This window comes from Hoplias malabaricus, chromosome Y, assembly GCF_029633855.1.
Source record: "Hoplias malabaricus isolate fHopMal1 chromosome Y, fHopMal1.hap1, whole genome shotgun sequence".
NCBI classification, from domain to species: domain Eukaryota; kingdom Metazoa; phylum Chordata; class Actinopteri; order Characiformes; family Erythrinidae; genus Hoplias; species Hoplias malabaricus.
The window spans coordinates 3,120,126-3,145,348 of record NC_089820.1 but is presented as its reverse complement, the minus strand read 5'-3'; the positions used below and the strand labels follow the sequence as shown (position 1 = coordinate 3,145,348).

Genomic DNA, 25,223 nt, shown 5'->3' with positions numbered 1-25,223 from the left:
AACTCCTCCCCAATTTTCATATTCTTCATCACCATCATCAAACATATCCCTCTCATCCCATTAGGTTATTTTAAACAAGAGGCATGTGCTTTGACCTTGTTTGGACTGGGAGCAGTTTATATAAGTTGAAAGTTTAAGCTAAAGAGGAGAGAGACAAATTGGCATACTCTCTATATAGGTTCTTCTGAGATTATAAAGATGCTGTTCTTTTGTGTAATAAATAAAAACTTTATTTGCAACTCAAGACGTGTCTGCGGAAAATCTTCTTCACCTTCAACACACCACTCCAGAAAAAATACACCACATTCACACATGAAAAATTTTGATTTTCAGTTATGAATAAATTACAATGTTTAATCATGTATTAACTGAGGATAATAATTATTGCTGTTGTGCAAGTGGGATTTGCCCGTTCTTGTCTAGTACTGGACTTTAGCTGCTTTATTTTCATAAGAGCAGTTGTCTTCATAATGTAGACTTTCACACTTCGTAATATCACACTAATGTAGACTGCTCTGTTTCTGTGTTTTGAGTCCCCTTGTCTACCATGTGCTCCTTTAACACATGGCTCTGTTTTGTTTTGATTCCTGTCTCCACCTAAGCTCTGCCTTAGCCCCTCTTTATTATCAGTGTTCCCACCCTGTGCCTCCTTTGTGGTCCTGCCCTCTCGTTATCCTTTCCATGTGTTCCTTGTCTGAGTTCCAGCTTATATGCTCCTAGGTTTCAGTATTGCTTGGTCTGGTGTTGTATGGAGATGTCTTTCTGTCTCTCAGTGTTTTACTCGGTTTATCGGTTTATCTTTCTGATCTGATTCTCCCTTACCGTTCCTCTCGCACACTTAGATCGATCAACACTGGACTTCTTACTTTCCCTCATACCAGACACTCAACCACGAATGGCAGATCCTTTAGTGTAGCTGCTCAGTCTTTAGAAATCTTTGCCTCAATCACTCTGTCTCTGTTCTTCACTGTCTTCCTTTGAGTCTCTGCTTAAAGCCTTCCTCTTCTTTTCTATTTATCCTTGTTAATTCCTTGTGTTTGTGAAAGGCACTATGTAAATTGAACATATTTCCTTGCATGTACATCTGCCTCCTCATCATCACTTCAACTTTTTATTTCTTGATGCAGCAGCTAATTTAATTGACAGATATTTTCTAAAGTACTAGATGTACACCAGTGGCGGATGCTGGTCTTTCAAGGAGGGGAAGCTCAATTTCAGCCTACATCATAAAATGTGTCGGTTTATTTATACGTAAATTCTACCCTCCGTTCCTTTTCAAGAAAATGATCTGTGACCCTGTCGTACCAACAAGGCGTCTTTTCCAGGGACTTGACTAGTGTCCTCTCAATGGCCAGCAGAGCTAGGCTGCTTAAACGGCCTTGGTCCATGTGAAGTGTGTCCGCCTGTTAGTGCTTTGTGACGGTGGAGGGGCTCAGCAGCACCCGCTGGACAGAAACTGCGATAGAAGTCAGAAAGAGTGATAGAAGTCAGTCTCCAAACACAAGCAGCTACAAAAAACCCACCAGAAATAGAAGCTCGATTTGTCGCTAGTTGTTTTTTACAAAGAAAATGCTGCTAAGAGGTTTAAGAAAGTGTCCGGTTCAACTCAGAACAGAATGAAAATGTAATGCTCCCACGGATCTTTACACCAAAGGATCACTGATTCGCTCATTTCTCTGTCAATCAAAAAGGGATTCAGCTTCAGACAGATCATCCAATCATCATGCAGAAGCTGAGCGTCCGGGCCAGCCGAGGTCAGCCCACTGCCCCATAGACCCCCAAAGACGCTGAGCATCCGATGGGCGGGACAAAGCCCAGCATTTATCCAATGACTCGTCTCGTTTCGCTGCACTTCGCTGCTTCGCTATTGAACTCTGTGGACACTCAGCGTCCTCACTGTTTAAAGCACTGTGAAACTGCGGGAATGATTGAGAGGCAAGCCGCGTCTTTACCAGTGATAAGAAGCTGATTCTGAACAAAAGTTGAGCGCGTTGTAGTGCATATTTATTTAATGACATGTACACACAACAGTATATATTTGATCACTTATTTTTTGACATTTTAGAGGAAGCTGAGCTTCCCTTGCAGTCTTAGAGCAATCCCCTCTGATGTACACCCTATACAAACAAATTCTGAATGTATATTTGGTTCATTATTTTAGAGATTTGTTTGAAAAATAATGTTAATTTCTTCTCTTTTTGCAACTTATTAAAAAGTGATCACTTATGAAATACATATTTAAGAATGCACTTTTTTATACCAGGATTAAAGTCACTTGTCACAATGTCTTGCCCAAAAAAGTATGTATGTATATATATATATAATGTGTGTTTCAAGTGTTTATTTCTTTTAATTTGATGATTATAACTGACAACTAATGAAAACCCCAAATTCAGTATCTCAGTAAATTAGAATATTATGAAAAAGTTTCAATATTGAAGACACCTGGTGCCACAATCTAATCAGCTAATTAACTCAAAACACCTGCAAAGGCCTTTAAATGGTCTCTCAGTCTAGTTCTGTAGGCTACACAATCATGAGGAAGACTGCTGACTTGACAGTTGTCCAAAAGATGACCATTGACACCTTACACAAGCAGGGCAAGACACAAAAGGTTATTGTTTAGCAGCTGGCTGTTCACAGAGCTCTGTGTCAAAGCACATTAATAGACAGGGGAAGGGAAAGAAAAGATGTGGTAGAAAAAAGTGTACAAGCAACAGGGATAACCACACCCTGGAGAGGATTGTGAAACAAAACCCATTCATGCGGTGGAGATTCACAAAGACTGGACTGTAGCTGGAGTCAGTGCTTCAAGAACCACCATGCACAGACGTATGCAAGACATGGGTTTCAGCTGTCGCATTCCTTGTGTCGAGCCACTCTTGAACAAGCTGCCATGCCATGTCATCTGCTGGTGTTGGTCCACTGTGTTTTCTGAGGTCCAAGGTCAACACATCCATCTACCAGGAAGTTTTAGAGCACTTCATGCTTCCTGCTGCTGACCAACTTTATGGAGGTGCAGATTTCATTTTCCAACAGGACTTGGCACCTGCAAACAGGGCCAAAGCTACCAGTACCTGGTACTGGTACCTTAAACCAGGTACTGGTAGCTTTGGCCCTGTTTGCAGGTGCCAAGTCCTGCAAGTCCTTTTTTTTATTAGTTGTCAGTTATAATCATCAAATTAAAAGAAATAAACACTTGAAATATATCAGTCTGTATGTAATGAATGAGTATAATATTCAAGTTTCACTTTTTGAATGGAATTAATAAAATAAATAAACTTTTTCATGCTATTCTTATTTTATGACCAGCACTTATATATATATAAAATTATCATTCATTTGTATTGAAATTATTCAGACTTTAGTATATAAATTTTTCCATTCCAGATATGCAATATTTTTTCGATTCCAGAATTTAAGATGCCAAAGAGAGGACGACCATGTTTAGGCAGTGGGAGCCTTGTATCAGTTAACATTATGCCGCCCTGAACCACCAGTGACATCATGGATCCCTTTGACATCAGACAGCAATACCACAGAGACCTGTGTCTGCTCTCAGGAGGTTTTGTATCACCAGTGGATGTGTGCAAAGACGTGGTCGCACATTTCCCTGTAAAAACAGAGCACTGTAGACACTGTAAAAAGCTACACCAATACCCTCTGCAGGAAGTGCAGTGTGCATCTATGCTTTTCAAATGGAAGGAACTGCATTTTGGAGTGCCACTGTACATGAACACAACTGGTCATTGCTGTCATCTCCCACTAATCCAGGTTCCGCTAGCGCTTCCTGGGTCTGTTTTCATTTTATTTTTTATTTTTTTTTATTGCTCAATAAATTTAGATTTCATAAATGTATGACCGCTGTGTGATTATTAATTATGATATTTACCGTTAGAGATCTTTATAAGCAATCAACAGTGCAAATCAACCCTATATTTGTTTTGATGGCATGAAGGCAAATGCACAAATTCTGCTCCCATCCAGGGCTGATGTTTCTAAAATATTAATTTCTGCATAAGAGGCCTCCTTTAACATCTTAAGAGAAATGAAAACATTTTTTTTTTGCATTTTCCTTTTGGGTTTTACAGGGTTAAGCCTAAAATGCCATAGTTTTTATGTCCTCAATTTAAAGCTTTTCATATGTGTTTTAGGCTATGTTTTTAAATGTATGCTCAGAATTTCTACTGCTAACACTGCACAAGCAAATCGTGCTACTAAAAAATGGCTGGTATGGCTCTAAACTGCAAGATAATGCTACCATTATTTTCCTCTATAATAGCAATTTCAGTTAAATAGTGTTTTTAATAGGGCGGCATGGTGGCGCAGAAGGTACTGTCGCAGTCACACAGTTCCAGGGTCCTAGGTTTGTGGGTTCAAATCCTGCTGTATGTGACTGTGAGGAGTTTGTTTCTTCCAGTTGCTCTGGTAACCTCCCACAGTCCAAAATCTCACATTGGTAGGCGGATTTGTGACTCAAAAGTTTTAATAGGTGTGAGTGTGTGTCGCCCAGTGAAGCACTCTATGGTATACTCCTTGTGCCCAGTGATTCTGGGTAGGCTCCGGACCCACTGCAACCCTGAACTGGATAAGCGGTTATAGACAATGAATGAAATGAATGAATGTTGTTTTAATGAAGTGTAAACTTTACCTAAATTCCATATAACAGAGTTCTAGTTAAGGTCCATTACACAGCTCACATACGAGAAAGAAACAAACTGTGAACATGAGTACCAAAAGTAAGTTATCCCATTTTTCAGTTTTTATGGCATATGCAAATATTTTTCTGCCTTTTAATATGAGGAATTCAACAAGAATTTCAAAATGATAAGCTTTACACGGACCTTGTGAGCTTTCAATTTTACCAGCCTTGACAAGTTAAATTTGTGGTTTTGGATGGACTTGAATTTGGAGATTTTAGAGGAACTAAACCCATTGCTGTCAGGAGGTGACATGACAACTGAAATAATCAGCAGGATTTTTCAGGCTTTGTAGGTTTGTCTGAAGGTCATATTTTTAACTAAAATAATGAAAATGCATCTTGCCAGTTTCAAATATACACTGGTTATTAAGTAACGGTATATGTACACTATATACACTTAATAACCGTACAAACCGAATAAGTGCAACACACAAATAAGTCAATAACATCAAGTTACTCAAAACACAAAAGATTGGTATCCAAATCAAATTCAGTCCCTGACCATTGTTTTTCATTTCTTAGTTTTGATTGGAAGTTCAAAACAGATTCAAGATCAATTAAAGTCTGTGTACTTTTTGGTCATTTATTGTAATAAAAAAAACAGATATTAAAAAATGAACAATGGATGGTTATTTGATTTTCATTTCATATTCCAAATCCATATAATTTTAAAACAAACAATTTTTTTCTTTGAAACCATAAATTGGCAAAGAATAAGAAGCAGAATAAAAAAGACTCCATCTGTTTATTTTTCTCAAACTGAAGACAACTAGGCAACTCAAGGCACATACAAAGCATTCATATACAAAGCGTTTTCAGAGCTTTTAGTTAGCTTTAGATCCACACTCTGAAGCAATTGTTCACTATCTTCCACAGCCATCTCTGTGGCTTATTCTCACTGTTATGGAACCGAAGTATAACACCATCGTCATATATTTCGTTATAAAAATGTGACAATATATGTAAATATATGAAATAAGTGATGTGTGTTTTGCCTAAAGTGTTTTAAAACTAAAAGTGACCATCAATTTCCAAAACTTGACCACAGTTAATCACCTCTGGGGAAGCCCCTTTATAACAATGGGAAATAGCCACAGAAATGTCTCTTACTATGCTTTCAATTGCTTCAGTGTGTGGTTCTAAAGCTATGCTAACTAACAGCTCTAAAAACAGTAAACTTACAAGAGTGTGATGACGTACAGTACCTCTTACACATCACCAATATAAACCATTGTATATACTTACCTGTACTTACGGATACTCACCTGCAGATGGGTACTAGCTCTAGACGCTGAGTGCTACTTACCTGGTTGAGTCCATTCTCCATAGAAGGAAGGGAGAATTATAACCTGGAAGAAGGAAAATGTATTAGCTAATAAACATTGATATTTTTATTGATTATGAAATCTGGGGGTATCCAAGATATAATCACTTTTACCTCTGTAGGGAAGGGTATATTCTAAATATATATATATATATATACGCCAGAGGCGGATGCTGGTCTTTCAAGGAGGGGAAGCTCAATTTCAGCCTACATCATAAAATGTGTCGGTTTATTTATACGTAAATTCTACCCTCCGTTCCTTTTAAAGAAAATGATCTGTGACCCTGTCATACCAACAAGGCGTCTTTTCCAGGGACTTGACTAGTGTCCTCTCAATGGCCAGCAGAGCTAGGCTGCTTAAACGGCCTTGGCCCATGTGAAGTGTGTCCGCCTGTGAGTGCTTTGTGACGGTGGAGGGGCTCAGCAGCACCCGCTGGACAGAAACTGAGATAGAAGTCAGAAAGAGTGATAGAAGTCAGTCTCCAAACACAACCAGCTACAAAAAAACCACCAGAAATAGAAGCTCGATTTGTCACTAGTCTTTTTTAACAAAGAAAATCTGTTCAACTCAGAACAGAATGAAAATGTAATGCTCCCACGAATCTTTACACCAAAGGATCGCTGATTCGCTCATTTCGCTGTCAATCAAAAAGGGATTCAGCTTCAGACAGATCATCCAATCATCATGCAGAAGCTGAGCATCCGGGCCAGCCGAGGCCAGCCCACTGCCCCATAGACCCCCAGAGACGCTGAGCGTCCGATGGGCGGGACAAAGCCCAGCATTTATCCAATGACTCGTCTCGTTTCGCTGCACTTCGCTGCTTCGCTATTGAACTCTGTGGACGATCAGCGTTCTCACTGTTTAAAGCACTGTGAAGCTGCGGGAATGATTGAGAGGAAAGCCGTGTCTTTACCAGTGATAAGAAGCTGATTCTGAACAAAAGTTGAGCGCGTTGTAGTGCATATTTATTCAATGACATGTACACACAACAGTATATATTTGATCACTTATTTTTTGACATTTTAGGGGAAGCTGAGCTTCCCTTGCAGTCTTAGAGCAATCGCCACTGATACACGCCTTAAGTTGCCTTGACGACGGTGTTAAACTTGGGTTTAAGAAAAGACAGACCATTTTCAGGTTCTTATTCTTTATATATTCTTTTTTTCTTATTCTTTGCGAATGTATGCTTTGATTTCATAGAAAAAAACAAATATTGTTTTTCTTAACATTATATGGATTTGGAGTATGAAATGAAAATCAAATAATCTTGGTTATTCATTTTTTAATATCTGTTTGGACCAATTAATGGCATATTGAATTGTTCTTTCTTTTTCTGATTTGAAATCTCAATTGAATATGAAAGGACAAACTGGTATATGAAGAAGTCTAGACAAAGCTCATATAAACACTCTTTTAATGTTTTCACATACAAATAATGTACATATTATTTTAATAATTTATATAGAAAGTTTTTTCTCCTTAGCCCCTGTTAGAAGTAAATATAGTAGAAGAGTAATTTTCTTTAACTTATCCTAGATATTTAGAAGATATTGTTAGAAATGTTCTAGAATGGTACTCATTGCCTCATTACTCACTGAATCAGCAAATTTTGTTTACAGCATAAAACTTCCCGTTTTAAAGAGGCGGTTTTAGAAAAGGAAGTTGTACGTGGCAGTTTTACGTGATGCAGTGAACCAGAAGGACTGCATGGTTTCTTCTGTTATTGTGTGGTTAAGATATTTTGCACTTATTTTATGCAACAATGTAAATCAAAAATCCTTCATTACAGCGTCAGCCCGAATGAAAAGAAGACCCGATTTGTAATAATAGACTACATCCCTAAGTGGTAACATGCAAAATTGCTAGGATTTTCAGATAAGACTGATTTGTCCTGTATTCAACATTTTTAATCACAAGTGTGTTTGTGTTTGGAAGACCATAATACTGACATGACCATGACTGGTAGGATGACAGTTTCTATGGACGTGTTCAGATCCTATGGATTTTAAATAGATTTATGCACACAGAGATATTCTAAAAACATCCAAAACCAAATGTGGCTTCATGTACTAAAACAATGACCTAGGAATACCAAACTTCCCTCATTTGTTAGTGCTTATAAGTACTTTTTACTGCAGATATTCAAAGCCTGAAACCCAAAATAAAAAAATAAAATAAATTAAAAAATTATATATTAATAAAAAAAATATATATATTCTTTTGGATTCTTTTGGATATATACTTGGATAACAAATATGTTACATGTGTGGCTCATAATTATGACATAAGATCTCATCATAATGACATATTGAGGATTTTTTTTATCATACGTCAGCAATACATTTCTGTACTCATCTGTTTTGAAAGATTGGAAAATACTGTCATTTAAGGCTGGATAATTCTGGTGGGACAGCTGTTCTTAGAACAGCGGTGACAGTCAAAAAAATATTTCTTATCTAGTACGAATCCAGCATAAACATTACTGGCTTCCTGTGGTAAAATGTACAAAGATTTTTTTCCCACTGAATATCGGTGGATGCTCTGAAATACAAGTGAGTGTTGCAATTAAAATATAAATAATGTGGCAGCCATATTTCACAAAAGCTTCTACTGCTGCTCACTGAAACATTGCTTGTAAATAAGTCTACCATTTGTCTAAAAACGTTTGTATAACAGTATCTAGCACCAGAGCGACTTATTATACCTACCATAACTGACAAATCTTGGTGGTGGTTTGCTTGGTTACTAGGCTTAATATATCAAATAGCAAAATTCCTATTTCAACAAGGTGTCATTTACAAATAAATACCCTTATGGGATATGAATAAATATCATTATGGATAACAGAAAATGCTTACAAAATATATCTCTGCTTGTCCCATTTTAAATTTGTCAGACCATTAAATCTTGGCCTTATCTTAAGTTGAAGTACTTGTTCCTCATCAGGGCCACCCACATTTTTTTTCCATTAAAGCACAAAAAATTTTCCCTGGGAAATCTCTCATGTTTGACCTTAGGGCAGCTTTATGCTTCTTATTTTCAGAGCTATTTGATATTTTAAGTCCCATCACATTTCTGCAAAAATATATAATAATTTTATTCTTCCAAATAGTGCTTTACATTTTTTTTTCAACATTTCTGTATAAATAAATGGTTATGGTGTGAAAAATGTTATCTGTGTCATATTAAATTTTAAATTAAACAGCAACACTGTCTTCTGGGCATTGCAACCTCTGATTCCTAACAACATCACTGTGAAGAAATTTGATCGCGTTCACATCTCAACTAGATCTGTATTACGTAATAGCTTTATATAATGACCACATTCATTCATACATTCATTGTCTGTACCCGCTTATTGAGCTCAGGGTCACGGTGGGTCCAGAGCCCCCACAGTCCGAAAACACATGTTGGTAGGTGGATTGGCGACTCAAAAGTGTCCGTAGGTGTGAGTGAATGTGTGTGTGTGTGTGTGTGTGTGTGCGTTGCCCTGTGAAGGACTGACGCCCTCCAGGGTGTATTCCTACCTTGCGTCCAATGATTTCAGGTAGGCTCTGAACCCACCGCGACCCTGAACTGGATAAGTGGTTACAGATAATGAATGAATGAATGATACATCTTCAAACAGATATGTTTTAATAAATGTATGAGACACCAAACCACCAAACCCTTGGTTAAGGAATATTTCCACGAACTCCCGACAAAATAATTTAATTTAATTCAAGTGTATCAGCCCACGACCCTGAACTGGATAAGCGGTTACAGATAATGAATGAATGAATGAATAACTGGAAAGACACCAGCCCCAGAAACAAATCACAGCAACTTAATCATTTAATGAAAAACAGGGTTATCAAATAAGTGCATGTTCACCCAGAACCAGGTGTCAAAAGTGGCCCAAAAAATGTTAGAAGGCAGGAGTAATTTAAGTCAGCATTTAACTAAGCTGCCATGGATGCTGGAGACCAAGCGAAATTTGGCTTAAAATCTTTTTCCTCATTCCTAACACCACATACAACAATCCTGATAAAAAAAAAAAAAAATGTAAAATGACTGAAAGTCAAGAATTCAGTCACACATGTTCACAAAAAAGATCCAGACCAAAGGGAGAAGAAGGTCAGGAAACAGATTGTGGTACACAGAAGCTTTATCTTTGAGATTTGAGTTGGTTCATGACATGATCTTAGACTGATATGATTTTGCTGAGAATCAAACGGAACGATGGTCAGATTCAGTCACACTATAAATCTACTTGATGCTATCATGTTTGCGTATAAAATCAGCCACGAAAAAAGCTTTGTCCTTTATGAAAAATGATGAAATAAGGCTCACCACTTAAAATATGTTAACCAGCAGTTTATGAACACGCACTGCAAAAGGCAGTGGTATCCAGAAATTCCACTGACTTTTCTGATCTCAAGCTCTTGTTAAATGAACATTTGTACACTGGAAACATATATGTCTCAGTTTCTGAAGTTTTAGATAAGAAATGTATATAATACTCCCAGTGAAAATCAAGGCAAGGACCATTAAGATAGTAATTAGTTCACAAGCCAGAACCTTTTATAATATGCCAATTTATTAATTCTCACAGATTATGTAACTTCTGGGAACACACCATTAGAACTGAAAGATATGTATACTTTTTAAGCCACATATGATACATAATTTTAATGAGTCCCTGACAAGTGATACTTTGCACATGTTACAGTGACATAGTTATGTAATCAGAGAAAGCAGGTGCTAGACATCGATTTCTGCTCTCTCATGACTGCAGTCTCTCTCATTGAATATACGGGGCATATTATGACTGAAGGCTCTGTACAGTTGTGCAAGTCAAGACTTGTATGATGGAAGAAGGGCAAAGAAATCATTTTTTAAATTTGATCATTTGGTGCCTTCAGTCCCCAAAGGATAAATAGGTGTTATTGAAAGGAATGGTGACACAACACAGTGTTAAATCCTCCTGACCCACATTTCTGAGACATTTTCAAAAGTTGATGAGCCATCATCATTTGCAAAATTGTTTTACTCAATCAGAAAGAATAATGCACAGCAATACTCTCAATATTACAAAGGGCCATTAAAATCTATATAGTGAATCTGGTCTAATTTCTGTTAATGATTCAAAATAGACAGTTGTAATTGTGTGGTGTGTGGGTGTGCGTGTGTGTGTGTGTGTGTGTGAGGGCAGGGAAATGTATAATCGTGCTGTACTGTAGTTTGCCAAAAACATTGCTGTAGGCTATATTTTCAAATCTAAAATTTTAATTTCTCCCCACTTTTTATCTTAACAAATTTCAAAATATACTGTGGACATAATTGGACACTAAGCTGAAACATAAATTATATATAGCCTTGTAGATGCAGGGAAATCTGAATTTTCTGCACTTTCTTAAATTATTAAATAAGATGTAGCATAAAGCTTCACAATTTAAGATTTCCATCCATCCATTATCTGTAACCGCTTATCCAATTTTAGGGTCGCGGGGGGTCCAGAGCCTACCTGGAATCATTGGGCGCAAGGCGGGAATACACCCTGGAGGGGACGCCAGTCCTTCACAGGGCAACACAGACACACACACATTCACTCACACACTCACACTTTCGAGTCGCCAATCCACCTGCAAAGTGTGTTTTTGGACTGTGGGAGGAAACCGGAGCACCCGGAGGAAACCCACGCGGACACGGGGAGAACACACCAACTCCTCACATACAGTCACCCGGAGCGGGAATCGAACCCACAACCTCCAGGCCCCTGGAGCTGTGTGACTGCGACACTACCTGCTGCGCCACCGTGCCACCCCAATTTAAGATTTGTTAGTCAAAAAATATCTGCCAAACTACACTCACTGTGACACTCAGTCACTGTGATGGTACTCTCAAGGGTACATATTTGTACCTTTAATTAGAGAACTTAACTGTATCTTATTCTATTATAATTGTAGATTTTAAAATTGTGTGGATTTCCCCATTTCCTCTCCAGGGCTTATATATTTATATAACTGTTTACACCACAAAAGTCAGAGATGTGGGGTCAGGTTTGTCGCTCAAAATATGTGGTCAGGGTTCTTCGGCTGGTAACCTGAGTTAATTGGGTGTGTGGCTCTGTAAAGCACTGAAAGTTAATGAATGGAAGAACAGATATATTGCTAAATATTGGCATTGACCACCGGATTGTAGTGCATGGAGCATTTGATTTAGGGAATGCTAGTCCCTAGTTTCAAGTTTTATTTATTTAGTTTTGAATTATATATATTTTCCATTTGATACTTTAAACTTACACTTGTTATTTTTACTCAAATCTAATTCCATTATGTAGAATATATTTCTAACACCAAGCCCTGGCCCAGTTCTGTTTGTGTTCTCCTTGAATGTGAGCACATTTGCAATTATAAACAAAATCCACTCAGGAAACAGGGATGCAACACACCCTAAATTACAAAAGGTTCTTCTGCAAGTTTCATATAAGTACTTGCTGTATTTTGTGTACTGTGATGTCTAAGAAACCCACACATCAGAATATGTCAACCTGTTTTAGCAGCAGTTCTGACACATGTACTCACGGGAAGTAGTGTTCGTCCAAGAATGATGGTTTTTATTTATTTATTTATTTATTTTAATGACACACAGTACAGGGATACTAAATAAAACAGAACTAATTTATTTCTATTTGTCATAGCAATAAAACAAATCTCCTTCAAAGTATTAAAGATAATGATTTCATATCAAAATAAATGGTAGTAGTTGTAATAAATAGACACAGACAAATACATACCCCAGAAAAGAAAGATAGAAAGAAATAGACAGATAGCAACTAAGAAAGAGAAATAGAAAATGGAAAAAATGAAAATTTGAATTCATTTTATTCTTTCATGTGACAGATATCTGAGCAAAACAGGACGTTTGGGCAGGAAGTTATATGGGCTGGGCGTGATTTTATCCAGGTTGCGCAACAGGTCATGTCTCTGTCACACAGCTCCAGGGTCCTGCAGTTATGGGTTCATGAGACTGTCTCTAAGGAGTTTGAAAAACACACACTGTAGATGGATTGGTTATTCAAAAGTGTCCGTGTGCTTGTGTGTGTGTTTGTGTTTGATGCCCTGTGATGCCCCATCCACTGTCATCAGGTGGGCCTTGGTCTCACCAAAACTGTATGAAAATGAATGAATGAATGATTTATCCAATAAGATGTGATTGGATATGTGAGCGTTTTTAAATAGTGATATAATTGGTTAATATAGTTTACCCTACTCTCGTGCTCTGACGTAAACACATGAGTAAAAGTTTTTATGTATGATTATATTGATTAGATATTTTTTAAAAGAAGCAGGAATTATTGTATTTTAAATTAAAAGGCACGACGAATTCTACCTTACATGAACGAGGACGTAAAACAACAATAAAAAAGTCTATTTTTATTACAGCTTTGTTTTATTAAAAAAAACATTCCAAGAAGGACCTTTATTTTGAAATGCGACACCGGTTTTGTTGAGTGTCCAGATATTTGTGGATGTTGTGTTGGCGTCTCGCCCCGAGTCCCTGTGCTGATCTGGAGCAGGATCATTTTCAATGGACGACTTTTACATTAAACCAGGTAAAGACGTGTAGTCAGTATGTCACGGACAGAGACAGGGAGTCTGTGAATTAGCGCGTGAGCCTGTTAGGTTTGGAGAGACTGCCCTCGGCCACGTCACACTGTCCCACTAAGGTTCCTGAAAAGTGGACTCTTTAAACTCAGCTACGGGGGCAGAGGAACAGGCTCTCCACGTTTTCTGTTCTTAACCTTCGTTTACACACTCTGAATAACAAGATATTTTGCCATATCGAGCATAAATTTAAGACATTTATTAGAACAGTTTCACTTTCTATTCTATCTCCGGAGGTGCCCCATGAAGAACACCTGAAACTGTTCGAGAGGAGCTGCTATTGGCTAATGAGTGTAAATATGTAAATGTGTTGCTTCTCCTGACAACTTAATCAATAAGTTAAAACAGGAAGCATAGTGCAGACGTTTAAGAGATACAAGTTATTAATAGGTGTAAATTGCAATGTTAAAATCAAGTTTTAGTAATAAATATTTTTCACAAACTAACTGCAATTTCATAAAATTGAGAGCCAGGCCCCTGGTTTCATAGAAGAGTGTTTTCCTAGGTTCCTGATGGTTCCTAAATGTTAGGACCTCATACAGCCTACAGCATTCATGAGATTAATAATACATGTTATCATAAAACAATATAGATCCATTTTTACTGACAAAACCAAAATAAAAGTTCTAACACCATACATTTATAAACATTTCCTATTTGCAAGCAAAATAATCGTGATTGGCTGTGTCTCGAAAAACTTCAGCAATATCAGTGTCGTTACTGAAGCATGAAATGCATTAAAGTGGTTTACCACACATTACAAACCTAATCAGTAGTTAGCGAAAAACCTTTTAGAAAATGAACTTTCTGTACTTTGTTTTATCTTGTTTAGGAAATCAGGAGCGGGGTTGGAATGACCCACCACAGTTTTCTTACGGCCTGCAGACAAGTGCTGGAGGAACAAAACGAAATATTCTCAACAAGAGGGTGCCCCCACCTCAGCTCGTAGGCCAAAGTAAGTGGCTAGATTATGTAACATGGTTAGTGGGATTAGGCGCTTGCTGATTTGTGCAGGTATCTTAACTTATTTTGTGTATTTATGGGCAGTACATGTCCTACAGGTGTTAGAAAATGTAATATTTACACAGTTCCTCCCTTACTCCCAAAATGATTGATCAGCCAAGACATTTTGGGTTGGTTTCCCAGGAATTAAGCCTAGTCCTGGATTGTATCCTCCTTTCAATGGAAAATCACGAATCAAAATGCTGTGTTGTCCAGGATTAGTCTTAATCCCTGTTTGGGAAAATACCTTAAATTTCTTCTTAACGTTACTACCACAGGAACTAGAAATGGAAGTGTTTTTATGTTTCAGGTTTGTCCTCCAATGCAAATGTTACAAAACAAATACTCTACACCAGTTAAGTTTGTGTGAGGGGGCTGGGGATTTCGCAAATGGTTTTGTTTGTTTGTTCTCTGTAGAAGTTTATAGGTTTGTAACTAATAGTATTAAGTAATATTTGCTAGTACGGACCATGCCCGTAGAGGCTGAAACAGGGAAGAGTTCAGGGCGGCTTATTAATGCATATGAAGCCAGACCCCCCGTTAGATAAATGAATATGAGAAAAGGGTGGAGACGGGGTGGAGGCGGGAGCGAGTTTAAAACAGGAGGCTCAGTGGGCTTGATAAAGGCCAAACACGGCTCTGAATACGGGGATCAGCAGGAATGACCCAGCGCGGAGGAGCGAGCTGTCGTCGTGAAGCAGTCGAGTCGAGATCCATCTCCTGAACTAAATGAGGCGAGTTTGTCCGACGCGGAAACGGCGTGAATTTGCGGGGTATATATAGGGCTGAGAGGAGGAGTTCGGGCGTGGTCCTACTCCCAAATTTATGTTATTACATAACTTCACTTATAGCATCAGTTCAAAGTAACATGCTGATAGGTGGCCTGGCTGTTAAAAGGAGTCCATAGATGTAAGTGTATGAGAGGCTGGGTGAGTGTGTGGTGCCATGTTATGGACTGGCGCCCTGTCCAGTGTGTGTTCCTGCCTTGTACCCAATGATTCCAGGTAGGCTATGGACGCACTGGACCCCGAACAGAAAAAAGCGGTTACAGACAATGAATACGTGAATGAGAAACCAAGACACAGCAAAGTTTTAAATATGCTTAGTGATATCATATCATACTTGAATAAACCTAAATATATTACCTAACACAGAGAAGAGATTGGTGCTGAAACACCAATTTGTAGAGAGCTGCTCATTTGTTGTAGGATCCTTAGATCACATTGCCTGGATTCAAACATCATATAAAACAGCTTGAGGTTTTGTGACATCCTCAGTTCTAATCTGATTTATTCAGTTTACTAAAATATTTTATGTTTTAAAAATTGTTGTTGCTGTAATCAAATACCAATGTTTGCAGGTCCTGGACCAGGGTTGCCTCCTCCTTCAGTCTCTCCAAATAATCCAGGGCCACCTCCTGTATGTCTATCGACCCCACCTCCTCCAAAGAGCAGAATCCCTTCAGGTGGAGCAATAGGATCACCTTCCAGTTGCTTAAAGACAAATACATCTGTGCAGGCAGAGAATGAACCAAACTTTGCAGATGTTCAGGCACCACTTCTCTGGGCACTCGCTGGATGTAGACAATCTGTAAAGGTATTAAAATTTGTGTTTAATTGTTAGTATTAGGGCTGGGCGATAGGACCAAAAACTTGATATGCCTAAAAGAAATGGCAATATAAGATACAATAAGATATTATGAAAACCATAACAAAATATAATGTCAGTATTAGTGTTTATTTTTTTTATTACCAAAAAGAACATGCTCCATTATCTAACTGTAATTATCAACTGTATGTCTAAGAAATAGTGATGTCCCGATCAAATTTTTTTGCCCCTGATCCAGATTCGAGTCTTTTAATATTGAGTATCTGCCGATACAGAGTCCCGATTAGATACTTAAATTTTCCTAGATAGTGCTGTTACACAGTGCGCACTTCAAGTAAACTCAACCCAGTGTATCTGCCTGACACGGAATATCTTGCATTAAGAAACAAACTGCCTACATCCAAGCTGCTGCTTTTTATATATATATATTAGACAATTTCATTTAAGATTAAATATTAAATTATTTATATGAACTGTTTGTGAAGACAAAATTTGTTTACGTTGTTTTATATATATATATAACAATGTAAACAAATGGTGTCTTCACAAACAGTTCATATAAATAATTTAATATTTAATCTTAAATGAAATTGTCTAATGTGATGTTTATATATAAAGAATTACTTTAATTCTAAAAGTCAGTCAGTTTTAAGGCCACGGCATTGAAAAAACAAAAATTCGCTGCATGTATAATGGACACACAGTGTAATTGAGGAATGCAGTGTTGCTTTAGTCATACTATGGTTTATTACTATTTCAGTAATAAACACGCAGTTCTCTTCCACATCAGGACCAGATTGTGATTAGTGTTTAAACCTTGAATCGGTGCATGAACCCATTTATTCAGAAGAAGGCAGTTTCGCAGGATACATTTAATGATCATGAAAATGCTAGGTACAGAGCGAGTGGAACTCTTGCGTGCCCACGAGGCTCCATCGTGTCACGGCTCGGACTCTACAATAAACTAAAGCCTAAGGGACTGCACTGACGGGGGCTATTCGTCATGTCGTGTGGATGCGTTTAATAAATAATTCTGTTTCACAACTCACTCCATGGTGCACAGACTGTGAGACTGTCTGTCTACATATTATAGAAAATAATAACCCAGTGTTTCTCTAAATATTCTGACTATATTCTCTGAATTATATAGACCTTTTTTACTCAATTATTCCAAGATGTTTCTCAGAATTCTGACTTTATTCTCTGAATCTTTTTTTTTTTTTTTCCTCTTCCCCTCCAACGCCGTGGCCCTAAAACTGAACATCACAGATGTGATGAGGGAAAAATAAATGTAGTTTCTTCAAGACTTGGATGGCTAGCTAAGTCTGGCTGTTGATTGGCTAAATAAAAGTGATGACCAATTAGAAGCGCATTGTCTGTTTAGGACCGTGGATTGTCTGCCCTCGCCCTCCGGCTGAGGGAGAGCAGCATGTCTCAAAGAAGTCATGGTCTTAACAGCGCTGTTTCTTTTTTTTGGAATAAAAGCTTCACCACAGTTTCAATTTTTGTCCTTTGTTGACTTAACAGTTAACAGAGAGGTAGACTTGTGCACGATAACAATAACAATGGCAGGACAGCGTGGTGTGTATCTGTGGGTGCTTATGCGAGAGAGAAATACACGGGACATTTGTGCGGTTTTAAATGTACCGGATGGAAACCTGCGCATCCTTGGTATGCTCGATATAATGAATATTTTCAAAATCGTATGATATTTCCGATATATTCCCCAGCTCTAGCTTGAGCTCAAGTCACGTTCACTCACCTGCATTTGAAAGCTCGCGCTTATGTCACAATATCGCAATATGGCAAAAAGTCTTATGAATTAAAAAACATACTGGTATTATCGTGAGCAATATTATATCGCCCACCCCTAGTTAGTATGTTATAAGTGTGAATTAATCATAATTTCCTCAAAACAGGTTTTCAGGCAAACCACATTAGTACTGTAGACGATTCTGAAGTGTGTTTATAGGATCATATAATGCAAAACTATTTTTACCATGCATTCACACTGGCAGGTGACAGAGTGAAAAGTGATTAATCAGTTCTTATGGGAGAACCTGATTTGTAGACGTGACACGGCGACAGAACGAGAAGCGACAAATCAAGTAGAGATTTTCTTAACTTTATGCAAATTAGTTATGACACTGTGAAGTGACATTTTCAGCAAATGGCTTCAACAAATTCCTCTGCCCGATCACAGACATTGCCCTAGCTTTTCTACTCTCAACAGTGTGGTTTTCAGCATGGGAGAGATGCTCATAACTGCTGTTTGTTTCCCATTTTATATGAGGCATGCTTGCACATATACAATGAGAATTTGAAGAAAAAGAAAGTAGCAGATACTGTTTTGTGTCTCTGTTGAACAGTGAAGCTTGGACCTTGTACACGCCAATACGACCGTGCGAACCGCCTCAAACACACCCTAAAGAACTTGGACAGATGAAAGCAACTTGTCATCTACTAGTGTTAATAGGTGTTAGAAGTAAAGTCTGCCTGCCTTTCTGTCATTCACTCACATTTAGCAGGCTGAAAGGTCTCTAGAAGTAGGCGCTATTATCTGTATAATATCTTTTGATGCCTCATAAGAACATTTGTTCTATCAGTGGCACTGTGTCTTTGCTTGAATAAAATTTTCAACATTCCTCGATGTGAAAGCTATTCCCCTCTCATAATACTTACTGAATTTGTCATCACTGCAATGTTATAACCCTCGCACATTTACATACAGCCACTGTGACCAGTTCTTTTTTTTTTCTTAAAAAAGATAAAGCAATAAATGTTCTGTAAAAGTTAACATAAATGAACACAGGTGGTGAGGTGTAATATTAAACAGTATGCGATAGCAGAAATGTTGTAGATGTAGATAGGAATAGAGTGGGCTTGGCTGTTTGTGAAGCTTTAATGGATTGACATATGATATTTTACATCTTATTATGGCTAATTTAATAACATATTTAGAGTCCTGTCCATTTTTTTTTAAACCCCACAGAAACAGGTTTGTGATGATGTTGAGAGGCGGCTGAAGATTTTTGAGGAGATGTGGAAGAGTGGGAAACTTTCCCTTCCAGTTAAATGTAGAATGAATGGACTTTCCGAGGGTGAGTCATTTAGTCCTGTCCTGCATATTAAGTCAAGATATAAATGATTATGACTACAGCTACAAACACTACACTGCAAATAAGCGTATTTTTGTTATTGACAAATTTACGGAGAGAGATTAGTTACAAAATACGTAACAAATGTGTAAATTGTATTCCACAAGTGTTTCGCTGTTCACAAATAAGTGTGTCCCAGTCTTCAATTTGTACATTAATTAAATTCATGGATACATGTTTTTGGCATTCATTGATAAATCATGTTTCGATGTGAAAATTTTGCATTTGTTTAAAAGTTCATTGCATATATTTGTAAAGTCTCATCCTCAAATTTAAATTGTATTAATTACGTGTGGAATCTGCATTTTTGGATCAAGTCACTCACCTGTTATCCATGATGTATATTTTTTCCATTTCCTCTTGCGGATTTCTTTTCGCATTTCTATGGAGGTATATTTGGTGGAAAACCCCTGAACACTTGTGACAGTGAGATTTGTAGTTGTAGAAAATAGTCACACATGTTTATCAGTACATTAGAAGTCATCATCATCATCATCATCATTTTCTTCTCCACTTCTCCATTTCAGGGTCGCGGTACATTAGAAGTCACAGTAAAAAAATAAGATCAGGAGGTTCACTGGAAAGAACCAAGGTTCCAAGAATCAGCAACAGAACCGGTTCAAGAACCACTTAACAGTTACACCTTCACAAACTCTTCACTGCAGCTGCACAAATCCAGTTCTACACACACAAGTACAAAAATATCATACGCTCACAGTTTTGCTCCATTTGTAGCAGTATATATGGTTCATAACACATTCGCACACTTGTATAAAATGTGCACTTTCGCAAACCAACATATGAATCTGTGCAGTGCGAGTAACACACCTCAGAAATATATATCTTTTTTTAGTTATTTTGGGGGGTGATATTTCTCTTGCACAAACACAAGTCAGTGACTGCACCTGCTCGAATCTGCGGCTACGGCTCACACACGTGACTACTTCCGCGCACTCTCACATTTTCACCAAATATATCAGATGGAGCGTGGTGCAGAACTAATCTGCTGAACTAATCTTGCTCTTGAATTGAACTTGTGAATTTTCAAGAACACTTGAAAAAATAAATTTTACTGTGGAATTTTTATATAATTGCCCTATAAACATAGCATTGGACACGATAGAATGTGTGGGGAAATTGTGCATTTGGCTAAATTCATTGGGCATTATCTCCTTATTTTCAAAGTGTCAATAATCTAAAAGGCTCACACAATAAAACAGACTATTAATATCCTGAATATGAAGAAATGTCATTGCGGAATTTTTGTCATGGCCCTGTGAATATAGCAAGTGACATGATGAATATGTGGAAACGTGAACTTTGAAGTATATATATCCTATGGCATTTTTATTTTTTAATTGTCAGATTATCAAGGTGTAGTACAAATATAATATCCCAAAGTGCAGAGCTGAATTTATAAATTTGTGTTTGTTTAAACACTGAATGTCAGTGTGTATATTAATAATGTCTGGTTATTTCTAATATTATTATAAATATTTGGTAGATTATTTATTTGTTGTAACAATGATTCTTTAAATCTTATACAATTGAAAAGCCTGTTAATTTCCCTTTTTTTCAATGGTGCCACATTTGTAAGGAACATGCATTTGTGGAGGAGCAGTAGAGCTGAGTATGTGGGTTGCACCCATCAAAAATTTACCAAATCCTCTCTGCCAAAATCAATTACATTGTACAACCTATGTTTATAAGTAATTTCTTCAGTTTTATTTGTATAAGGTCAATTTCTTAGTGCTGTTCAAATGAAAGTCAAATATTTAAATATGTTTAAAAAGACAAAGGCTTTCACGGGGTGTTCTAATTTTCACACGACTGTAGACCCACAGTTCATTCTGTCAAATCACATGCTGTGTTCACAGGGCCATTACAAAAAAAATTCCACAATAAAATTTCTTCATCTTCAGGACATCAATAGTCTGTTATATTGTGTCTTCAGTGAGTCTTTCAGATGTTTGACACATTTTTAAAAATAAAGAGATAATGCCCTGTGTATTTAGACAAATTTCCCCACACTGAACTGGTTAAGCAGTTACAGATAATGAATGAATGAATTTTTTAAGCTTGAATTATATTCAGATGCATAATTGCAAAGCAAAATATTCAGAGGTGGAAATCTGAAGACTTAAATTCAAAAGCAACAAATTCAAATGTGATAATATTTCAAAGTCTGTTGAGACAGATTTGCTTCTATACTTGTGCGTGTTAAAAAGTCTCATCAGAATGGGGGTGTGATATTGGGCCCCACACCTTCAAAAACAAGAGTTCCACCTAGCGGTGGCTTGTTCGCGTGCTGGCTACATTTGTGGATAAAGCTGCATTTGTGCGTGAATCGGGAAGTCTCAAAATCCAAAATCCCGCGAGAGGAAACGAACAAAACTACGTCCCGGAATACAGGCGAGTGACCTGATCCACAAACGCAGATTCGACACTTTAAAAATAGATTTTAAATTCAAGACCAAGACTTCACAAATATATAAAATGCACTTTTAAATAAATGCGATTTTAGCATTAATCAGAGTTTGATTAAAACGCATCGTCTTTAGAGGTGAGAGGCTTACGGCAGCAGCTATAAGCCTTAAACCACCTAGATATGCGAAGCTTTAGAAAGTTGTGGTTGTGGTTAACCATGATTTTTAAAGTAAACAAATAAATAAATTTGTATGCATGTGTTTCTGATACGTATTTGGTTTGTTTTTCACCAGTCTTTCATTTTAAATCCAATTCTCTTTTTTCTGAAATACATAAAATGAATAGCAATTATAACATTTTTTTTTCTTTTTGTTTAGAGCTAAAGAAGAAGGAGTGGGATGCAGCTGATGAGATCCACAGATCCCTGATGGTGGATTATGTGAATGAAGTTAGCCACTGGATGGTGGGGGTTAAACGTCTTATTGCAGAAACCCGAAACCTAAGCCCAGACGTCCTCCACACGGAAGATAACCTGCCCCAGACACTAGAAAATATAGCCCAAACAGAAGATCACCTGTCCCAGAGAGAAGAGAGGGATCAAAGCACCAGCTGCAGTGACTAAAGTTTGGCTAAAAGTTTGGACTTTTCCTCTTTTCAAAGCTGCTGTAAGACAGATCACATCAGCCACACTGTGATCATGTGAGGGAAATTGAGTATTAATATTCCAATATTACCGTGCTGTTAATGCTATAATAATACGGTATAATATAGTAAAATGTTTTATTCTTTTTGCTTTATGCAATTTATATATAGTCCATCTTTATCTCTAATTACACGGACAGCAGGGGACATTAAAGATGGCCACAAAAACTGATTAACCATAGGTCATTGTCAATGATAAATATAGCGGCTTTAAAGGAATACTCCAGCATTTTTAATGTAAACATTCCTCATTCATCTGTAGCATATATATATTAAGCAAACATTTCCCTTTAGGTAAAAACAACCACAACCTGTTGGTCCAAAACAGTCTTATTATGGGCTCCTCAAGGACTCAAATGTCTAAGCATTAGCCCTGAAGTTGGGTTCAATCCCCAGTGATACCTCAGCCATCCAAGTTTACTAGCGCATCATTGCACTCACTGTGTAGAGGTGAGTAGGACGGCCCTCACCCTTTCATTTTTGAGCTTAATGCTCTGGACTGTTAGTGTTCTCCTATTGGCTGACCAGTGGTATTGGGTTAGCAGCGAAGTTTGAAGACTTGTGGTCACTGGCTTTAATCAGCCTTGTAGCATCACATGATGAAATAACTTAATATGAGAGGAAAGACTAGACTTATTGTAGGAGCCAGTGGACATGTACCAAGGGTGTTTTGAATTTATTTACACAAGGACAGACCTGAAAATTCTTGTCTGTGATAAATGACTGCACACCACAGATGCAGCAGATAGAGAACAGATTCATATCACAACAGTGTTGAACATTAAAGTTTGGTTCACAGCCAAATGAAGAGTGGGTTTAGCAAAATCATACATTTCTATGCAATCACATACTTTTTCCAGGTAATTCTGTTTGCATGGAGTATTACTGGGCGTGTTTTATATGCCCTTATGTGAAGCAGTAATTTAAAATATACACGTAAAGCACCCTATATCTGTCTGTGAGCCAAGGTTGAGAAGCTGCAGATGTAATTTATAGATCAATCTCCAGTCCACATGTGCAATTAAATGCATGACTACATGGCTAAGTCTTATTCTAAGTAAAATACTAAAAAAAAAATGGAAGCATACAGGGTGTGCTTTAGATTATTCTTGCTTGTGTGCTTTAATACATGCCCCACCATGTCAGATTTTTATCATCATGTAAATAAAATAACTTGAAATATGTATGATTTGCTCCAGTGTCCTCCCACGGTCCAAAACCACAAGTTTGTAGGTGGTCTGGCTACTCGAAAGTGTCCATAGTTGTGAGTGTGTGAGTAAATGTGTGAGTGTGTGATGCCCTGCAAAGGACTGGCACCCCCCCTCCAGCGTGTGTTCCCACCTTGCACAGAGTGAGGTAGGCTCCAGACACACCACAGCCCTGAACTGGATACGCAGTTACAGACAATTAATGTATGATTTGCCAAGATGCTACCTTCTCGTTAAAGATGAATTCAGAATTGCTAAATCTCAGCCATGTGTCTAGAAAGAAAGAAAGTACTAAAAACTTCTGTAAACAGACCAACTGTAACTTTAGCAAAGCACATTTCTATATACTGCTGCATAAAGGAAACATTGGCTGTCTATGGGTGAATGAATGGTTCTCTTAATATTTTGAGTGGAAATAAGTACAAAGACCACACATGTCTGGAAAATAAAGTATTTATTAATTTGTTTTGGGGTAAATTTGACATACTGGGGGGAAATGTGGTGTATGCCAAAATAATAGCTCACTCGTGCATCATTGTCGCATGTTCTCACAGGTTGTCCTCCAAGTTTGGTAGGTACTAACCAGAGCACAGCTGAAAAAAAAAAAAAACACACAAAACTTGCCGTTTTGGAGGTTCTCTGTCCAAAATACCACAACCTTCACAGTTTGGCCCTCGTCCACATTTCTCAGATTCTTACATCTGCCCAGTTTCCTACTTTCAACACATCAACTGACTGTTCACTTGATGCCTAATATTTTCCGCCTCAGACGGTTTTAGTCATTCAGTATTTCTAGTGAAGCACGCTGGGTCTATGAGGTGTATTACCACTTGTGGTCACCAGGGGGAGTTGTTGGCCTTCAATTTCCACCATATATTTTTTTTATTCGTTTAGGATTGACCTAGGCATATCTCGTGGTTGTTCGGGTCTGCCTGCCCTGGAACTGTATTTAAATGTCCCTTCAGGCAGTGTTTAGCTTCTATGCCGCTCTTAAATGGAACCAGTTGACTGTTATTTATTAGAAGATATTAGAAGAGCCCCGACTTTAGACACTTTTAAATCAAGGCTTAAAACATTCCTGTCGGAGCAGGCTTACAGCTCAGTCTAAAATACTTTGCACTTTTATTCAGGAAGGGCACTTCAGTTCTTTTCTTTTATTGTATACTTTTAAATTGTTTTAATCATTTAATAAATGTATTCTTTTTATGTAAGTGTTTTTATTGGACATTTATGATTTTATTCTGGCTTTTAATTTAACTTAACTTAAATTTTCTTTTCTGTAAAGCACTTTGAATTGCTTTTGTATGAAAGGTGCTCTATAAATAAACTTGCCTTGCCTTCTGGTCATTGATAAAGCGCATAAAAATGTTTTTTTTTTTGTTTGGCAAAAATGTAAGTTATTTCCAATGAAAAAACCCAAACGAAGTGGTTTAGACGAATTC

The 25,223-nt window shown here is 37.5% G+C and overlaps 1 protein-coding gene across 1 annotated transcript; it reads left to right on the top strand.

Annotated features, from left to right (window-relative positions):
- Nucleotides 1-13,509: 13,509 nt before the first annotated feature.
- On the top strand, nucleotides 13,510-25,021 carry LOC136678903 (steroid receptor RNA activator 1-like). The gene is made up of 5 exons (XM_066657084.1): nucleotides 13,510-13,624; nucleotides 14,509-14,631; nucleotides 16,039-16,274; nucleotides 19,279-19,387; nucleotides 22,249-25,021. The coding sequence occupies exons 1-5, from the start codon at nucleotides 13,600-13,602 to the stop codon at nucleotides 22,491-22,493; spliced, it is 738 nt and encodes a 245-aa protein (XP_066513181.1). The 5' UTR covers nucleotides 13,510-13,599; the 3' UTR covers nucleotides 22,494-25,021.
- The last annotated feature ends 202 nt before the right edge of the window (nucleotides 25,022-25,223 follow it).